The sequence below is a fragment of the Asparagus officinalis genome, chromosome 2 (assembly GCF_001876935.1).
Source record: "Asparagus officinalis chromosome 2, Aspof.V1, whole genome shotgun sequence".
In the NCBI taxonomy this organism is placed as follows: domain Eukaryota; kingdom Viridiplantae; phylum Streptophyta; class Magnoliopsida; order Asparagales; family Asparagaceae; genus Asparagus; species Asparagus officinalis.
In genome coordinates, this window is record NC_033795.1 from 79,500,535 (window position 1) to 79,508,755 (window position 8,221).

General features: G+C 39.8%; 1 protein-coding gene across 1 annotated transcript in view; it reads left to right on the top strand.

Annotated features, from left to right (window-relative positions):
* LOC109831385 (exportin-2) overlaps positions 212-8,221 on the top strand; it is an 8,518-nt gene continuing 508 nt past the window's right edge. Inside the window, 3 exon segments of the mRNA XM_020398712.1 lie at positions 212-1,090; positions 1,092-3,070; positions 5,937-5,983. Coding sequence (XP_020254301.1) covers positions 212-1,090; positions 1,092-3,068 — 2,856 coding nt within the window. The 3' untranslated portion in view covers positions 3,069-3,070; positions 5,937-5,983.

An 8,221-nucleotide genomic window follows, 5' to 3' on the forward strand; every position in this document is an offset into this window, starting at 1 on the left:
GGATCTTGGCCCAAAGCCCATTTTCAGAATCAAGCCCTAAACCCCCCTCTCATTAATCCACAAAACCCTCATCCTTTCTCTTAAAAACCCTAACCCCGCTGCTCTCGACGCCGGCGATCTTCATCGATCCGATCAAATCTCATCATCGGCGATCTCTCGGTTAAACCCTAACCCTAACTCAATTTCAAATATCGTTCCTCGATTACAGTAGATGGATTCGATCCCTAACGAAACCCTAGAAACCCTCTCCCAATGTTTTCTCCACACTCTCTCCCCCTTGCGCGGAGCACCGCCGGCACGACCGAATCCACCCTCTGCCGAGGCCGGCCGACGACGCTCTCTTCTCGTCGCCCTCTCACGCCTCCTCTCCGCGCCGCCGCCGAGCCTCAGGTCGCCTTCGCCGGCCATCAACCTCAAGAACCTCCTCCGATCTCGCTACCTCTCGCTCCCCGACGCCGAGCGGGCTCAGCTCAAAACCCTAATCCCCTCGATCCTGCTCTCCTCCCCCCCTCGAATCCAGCCCCAGCTCTCCGAAACCCTAGCCATCATCTCCTCCCATGACTTCCCCAATTCGTGGCCCTCCCTCCTGCCCGACCTCGTCGCCGCGCTCCGATCCGCTGCCGACTACTCCGCCATCAACAGCGTGCTCGCAGCTTTCAACTCGATTTTCTCCAAGTTTCGGCATTCGTATGATACCCAGGCGCTGCGGCTTGGGTTTGCTGCCCCGCTTCTTGAGGTTTTTATGAAGACGTCTGCTTTGATTGCCGGAGGGAATCATAGTGCCCCGTTGTTTGAGTCGCAGAGGCTCTGCTGTGAGATTTTCTACTCGATGAATTCGATTGAGCTGCCCGAGTTCTTTGAGGATCATATGAAGGAGTGGATGGGTGAGTTTTTGGTTTATTTGACTACTACTTATTCGGGGAATGTGGAGGCTGAGGGGGTCGTGGACTCCTTGCGGGCGGCCATTTGTAATAACTTGCAGCTTTATATGGAGAAGAATGAGGAGGAGTTTAGGCCGTACCTTGGTGGGTTTGCTTCTGCTGTGTATAATTTGTTGACGACAGCAGCGCCATCGGCTTCACCTGCCCGGGTATGAGTTGACTATTACGGCGATCAAGTTCTTGACAACGGTGAGCACGAGCGTGCACCATAGTCTATTTGGGTCTGCGGATATATTGCAGCAGATTTGTGGCAGCATTGTGTTTCCTAATTTGAGGTTGAGGGATGAGGATGAGGAGCTGTTTGATATGAACTACATTGAGTACATCCGGAGGGATATCGAGGGGAGTGATATTGATACTAGGAGGAGGATTGTCTGTGAACTACTTCGAGGGCTTGCTACGAATTACAAAGATCAGGTGACCAACTTGGTTTCGAGTCAGATACAAAACATGCTGGCTGTGTATGCTGCGAACCCTAGTGAGAACTGGAAGGAGAAAGACTGTGCAATATATCTTGTGGTCTCTCTCGGAGCCAAGGCAGCAGCTGGTGGGGTCCAATTGGTTGATGTGGATAGTTTCTTTTTAAACGTGATTGTCCCTGAGCTGCAGGGGCCAGATGTGAATGCATACCCTATGCTCAAAGCAGGTGCCCTCAAGTTTCTTACTGTCTTCAGAGAGCAGATCCCGAAGCAGGCAGCAGTTAGTTTGCTGCCAAATGTGATTGGTTTGTTGCGCGCTGAATCGAACGTGGTACATTCGTATGCCGCAAACTGTTTAGAGAAGCTCTTGTTGGTGAAGGACAAAGTGCAGTCTGGTCCCAATGTTGTTGTTGTCCAGGCACGCTACAGTTCTGCTGACATCGACCCATACGTGTTGATGTTGATTACCAATCTAGCTGGAGCCTTGAAGTTCCCAGAATCGCAGGAGAACCCGTATGTGATGAAGTGTATCATGAGAATTCTGAAGGTTGCCTCGATTAGTGAGGAGGCTGCGAACTTCTGTATTGATGGCCTCACCTCTATTCTTGTTGAGGTGTGCAAGAACCCAAAGAGCCCGTTATTCAACCATTACCTGTTTGAGGCTATAGCTGCACTAGTTGGGCGTTCCTGTGAGAAAAATCCTATGTTGATCATTCTTTTTGAGGCCAAGCTTTTCCCAGTTCTCCAGAATATCCTGGTTAATGACATCTCGGAGTTCTGGCCATATGCATTCCAGATATTTGCGCAACTTGTTGACATGAGTCAGCCACCTCTGTCAGAAAATTACATGCAACTATTTCAGACATTGCTCACTCCTGCTTCTTGGGAGAGGTCAGCCAATGTCCCGGCGTTGGTCCGGCTGCTGCAGGCTTATTTGCAGAAGATTCCGAATGAGCTGAGCAGTGGTGGGAGACTGGGTCAGGTACTTGGAATATTTCATAACCTTGTTATGGCTCCTAAGACAGAAGATCTTGGTTTTTATGTGCTCAATACTGTTGTGGAGAACCTTGGCCATGATATGATAGCACCTTACCTTAATGATATATGGAAGGCCCTATTTACACGACTGCAGGGTAAGCATAATGTCAAGTTTGTCAACTGCTTAGTGATCTTGATGTCGCTGGTTTTGGTCAAGCATGGGCCAACAGTGCTTGTGAGCTCGATAAATGCAGTCCAATCCAATATTTTTACTGCTATTGTTGACAAGTTTTGGATCCCAGCTCTTAAACTCATCTCTGGTCAGATTGAGGTGAAGCTAACTTCAGTTGCTTCGACAAGATTAATCTGTGAATCCCCAGCCCTTTTGGATCCTGCAGCTGTTGAGCTTTGGGGGAAGATGCTTAACGGTATTATTACTTTGTTGGCCCAGCCCGAGAAAAATGGAATAGATTTAGAAGCAGACGTGCAAGAAATTCCAGAATCTACGGGCTATTCTGCATCCTTTGCTCGCTTACAAAGTGCTGGGAAGAAGGAGGAGGATCCTCTGAAGGAGATAAAAGACCCAAAAGGGTTTTTAGTAACTTCTTTGGCTAGACTTTCATCAGCTTCCCCTGGAAGGTACCCTGCAGTTATTGAACAGTATGTGGATCCTTCTAATCGGGCTGTTCTTCTCCAGCTATGTGGAACATACAATTGCACTATAGTCTAAAGGTAACAAGCTTCCCTGAAGAATTTTATCCTTCATTCATGTTTTTTAAGCATCACTTTGGTTGATTTTGACCTCTATATGATGAATTGCTTAATAGAATATGCTCTACTAATCTGTGTTATTTGCTTTGTGACTGACATTTTTTTGCTTTGCTCTCCTCCCCATATGTTTCAACTTTCAAGGCAGTTTATTGTCATATGAATGCAATTCACTTGCTTGCATCCAGGATTTGAAACTGAATAAAAGTCAGATATACGATTTTCAACAACATTTACTGGTCAAGATGTTTCTTAATTTATAATAATAATAGTAATTATTATTATTTTTTGCTAGTGAACTAGGTAGAATGTACTTTTACTTTTGGTCATCCTATGCTCGTCTTGTCACAATTAGACAACTATTGGTAGAGGATTACATGTCTATACACTTCAAAGCTATGTGATCCAGATAATATTGCCGTCATCAAACTGACTGGTACGACTGTTCTTCTGTCGTTTTTAGCTTGCTGTAATGTTCTTAAGTAGCGAGCTTTGATTGCGTTCTTATTTTAGAGGACAGAGAATGTAAAATTCCTTTTTTAATCCTAAATAAAGGAAAGTGGACAAGAGCTAAGGTAATTTGACTATTAAAGTGTATTAAGTTGATTGTAACTTTAAGTTAAGGTTTTGATGGGAGAGCAAGTGGAGATGTTGTAAAGGAGAAAAATGAGAAATTTCAGGTTACTTATAACAGTTTAAATCCTTTTCTCCTCTTGGGTAGTTAACTAGTTATGGATGAATACTAATCATGTTCAAGATGAGGTTATATGATATACGTTATTTGCATATAATACTAAATAAGTTGATGAGAATTAAGGCCAGAGGAAAAAATTGTCCCTAGACCAGGCAGGCTTAGGAAGCTTCAGAGCCTAAAGGGTTTAGAATCAGTAAATAAAATGCGGAACTTAATATATGAGAAAGATTGAGGTAGGATGAAATTTGATGGTAAAAAATACTCATAAGATGATCATTTTCGCTATTAGGGTCAATATTTAATCATTAAAGGCTGTTTAGCTGGGCAGCAAATGCAGAAGTGGAAAAAAATGTGCTTGGGTATAATTTCTGACATATGAACTGTCTGATAGTCTAGCAATCAATCAACCTCTTTTTGGAAGGTAGGCATCAAAGAATAGGTAAAGTAGGGTGAAGCATGTTAACTTGCTAGCCATTTATCAATTCAAAATCTTTTTGAAAGGTAGGTTCTATGAAATAGGTGAAGTTGCTGGGGGGAGCGTATTAATTTCTCATTTATCTCTTCAATTTTATGTTGGATATTTCTTTATAATTCAGGATTAGTAATGCAATGAATGGGACTGACTGGAGTAGTCTGTCGTATAGTAATTTTTTAAATCTAATTGTTGATCAAAACTCCATTTATTGTTTTTAGTTGGACTTGGTATTTCAATGTGTTAAGGTAAATTGTTACGTTAACATATGATATCAAAGGCTATGCATAGGATTTCTTAAGTAATTACATAATTTGGATACTTGATTCAAATCCTGCATCCTGAGTGCCATTAGATGATTGGGTGTTCCCTAGGCCCTCTTTTGTGCGAGAAAGATTCTGCTTTAGTTTTCATGCAGTAGAGGAACGACAATATGGCAACAAATACCATAATTGTTTTCTCCTATAGCAATTATGATTGGTGTTTCACTTTTAAAAAAGAGCTCTGCCAATAATCGACCAAATGTTGAAATTATATTTAATTTACTTTATGAGCAAGATAATCATCTCTAGAACTTGCATGACTAAAATCTCTGTTGAACCTTGATTGCTAACTGTCTGCATTTGTTCTCAACTTATTACTCATACAGGTTTAGTTCATGCAAACAAAGAGCAAGGTTTCTAATTTCTGTAGCGAACACCATTACTGGGACACAGAATACTATAGACAGAATCACATTGCTGAAGATGTTAACATAGACATTGTTGAATTGTGTGGGTGTCCTGTTATAAAATTATAATTTGATGATTTCCCAGACCATCTTATTTAGTTTTAGTAGATGCTTGGAAATGTAACATGGCTTCCATGGGACATAATACATCAAGAACCCGCCATCAAACATCTTAGGACTTGGTGCTTGAGATATTGACAACATTAACTACAAGGAACTATATAACTTATATTGGAGATATCAATAAACCTTTTAATGCAACTTGAAGTACGGAAGAGTGGAGAAGAATATGACTCCTTTGCTAATGAAACCATTCTTATCTTGGACAATTCTTTCGTTTGTGCTATTGAAAGTTGTGATTCCTTGAGAATCTAAGAGTTCCTTACGGGTAATGTTTCTGTTTCCGCATTAGAACATTGAACAAGAGTAATAGAGGTTTAGACAAAAAAGTTATTGGGAAGAGTATGACTGGGATTTGCACTTATATTTAGGGCATGGAATTATAGAATTGTTATGAAGATGGAGAATTTGGATTATTGACAGAATTTCATATCATTTTTCCATCTGATGATTCCTGTCCCTTTTTGTATGACTAGATTTTCAGATCTCACATACTCAAACTACATTATCTAAACACGAATCATAAAAACAAGGCATGATTTTTAATTATTGTCCTTGTTAATATCTGCGACACACATGCGTGCGCACGCGCATGCAAATATCTTGGAGAGGGTTTTCAAGCAGATTTAAATCTTCTTAATACAACCATCAGTCTGTTTATCATAAAGAATGGCACTGGCCATTGTGCACTACTCTATAGTAATTATTTGTGCGTAATTTTTGTTCTCTGGCTTGTTGTTGGTAATACGCAAAGACAAATTTACAGCTATTCTTTTATTAAGGCTGAAAATTGACTCTGTTGTATCCTTTGCAGGGGTTGCTTTGTTGGAGTATCAGCTTCCCTTGAAATTTCAACTCCTGGTATCCTTTCTGGACTCTTACTGATTAATTAATCTCATAGACCGTTAGTTTTCTGGGAGTTTTTGTTTTGTATTGTGGACTCCTGAGTTCTTGAGGAGCATGAACGTCTTGCATGTGAAACTTTCGCAAGTTTGTGATGTGTATGCCTGCATACAACTAAGTGATTATCATTTAGGACACACAAAATTGATAGTTAATCCTATTCTCTCTTTTCCCTTGGACATGACTACCTTTCTCGTCCAATCTGTTAGTAGTCGTGATATCCATCCAAAGCTTCTCTTCTAGTCAGCAAGGCCCTCTCTCTGTAAAACCTGTCATTTGATTTCATGCCTATAAGCTTATCACTGCATTAACTCAGTTTGCCAGCACTTCTCTTTTTTGAGTGCATGTGTCACATAAGTTGAATCTGCATCACATAATATCATCTGATAAATATTATTTAGTCCCAGCATTAGATATATGCATGTATCTGATTTATATCTTTTGCTTCCTAAGGTGTATTATGTCATATGTATGTATCATGTACTTTGGTTGTAGAGGGTGGTCTGTAGTAGTATCAATACAGAAAATTTTGCACAATTATATTTTGCATAACACTTGCAAATTTGCTAAAAATGTAGGAAATTTCCTACCTTGTTGGTTCAAAAGCCCATGATGGGTTATCCATTGAGCATGCGAATGTTTCATGGTGTTGAGTTCTCTACCCCGCCCACGAAAATAATGCATATGAAATTGTCATGGAGGTTGTCCCTCCATAATGCAGATTGTCTATGTAAATTTGATACCCTTGGATCCCAAATTAGCCTAGCATAGGTAAATATTTGAAACAGAGACAACAAGTTATTTACCTTTTAACACTTCTAAATGTTTCTGGAGACGAAGGTAAATCACTCTCTAAAAAATTGAGAAAGGTACTGCATACTATATCTTACTTTAGATATGAAACTAGAGGAAATCCTAAACAAACATGGGTTAAGGGGGTTTTTTTTTGTTTCTATTTGTCTGACGGAGTATAAAGAGACAAACTGTCTGAATTGAACTGTCTAAGGAATGGCAGAAGTAATTAGCTCCTACTTGTTCAAGAACTTGAGAATTATATTTTGGAGTGTAATTAGTACAATGGTCTGTTGGATGCACACAAGTGGCAAGATTGTGTATTTTTCCTTTGAAATAAGCTGTTAAATTAATACATTAAATTCAGTAGGTGAGCTTTTAACGAGCATGTGCAGTTCTTTTGAACTATAGAGAGGTTTTTACTGTTGCCTGTTGATATTCAGTTACTTTCTCTGATGAAAAGCAGTTGGTAAAAATATCAACTAGAGTATACACAAAGGCAGGTCATGACTAGGTGAACTGTTTTTAGATACCATGATCTTGGTCGTACATCTATGAGTATCATCTGAGAGTGATATAATTAGGGTTCTACTGCATATGGATGAAACATAGGCAGTATGTAAACATATCTCCAACTCCATTACGGTATATTCGATTGCAATAAGATTATCCATGTCAGCGAGCAGGTCATGAAATAGAACAAATCTGCTATTATTGTTGACAAATCATGAACTGTTTAAGTGCTATGAGGTTTGTTGGAAATCTATGAGAGTATATATAGAATGTCACAATATCTATAGAAGCACAATTTTAGAGCTATTATGGATTATGTCATGATATTTGGCCATGCAATAAGATCATCAAGGTTGGACTTTAGGTCACATGCCTAAAAGTAAATTTTGGTTTTACTCATGAAACTATTCAGAGGGCCTTTTAGCACACTGGAGATATAGGTATCTTTTTTTTCTTCATCAGGAGTCAAATGAATTGTTTAATATGTAAAGAGTTTGATGTTCCCGACTTCCAATATTTTGAGAGTAATAGTATATGTGTTGTTTCCCTTTCCTTTGGAACTCTAATATTGAGGAATAATATTAGGGTTAATTGTGGATGCACCTAGGTACTATCGCCCAATAGCGCCCCCCATAGTTCTATTATTGCACATAGACCTCCGACTGATTTTTTTGACTCTTACCCTCAGAGAAGGAGAAAATTGGTTTTTTTACATGGACCTCCAGAGGGTAAAAGAGAGAAAAAAAAATCACTACCCTCACAGAAAGAGAAAATTGGTTTTTGACAAATAGATCTCCTAAGGGTAAAAGAGTCGAAACAAGTTCACTCAGGGGGTCTATCTGCAATTAACCCATAATTTTTCTATCTGCAATTAACCCATAATTTTAAAAA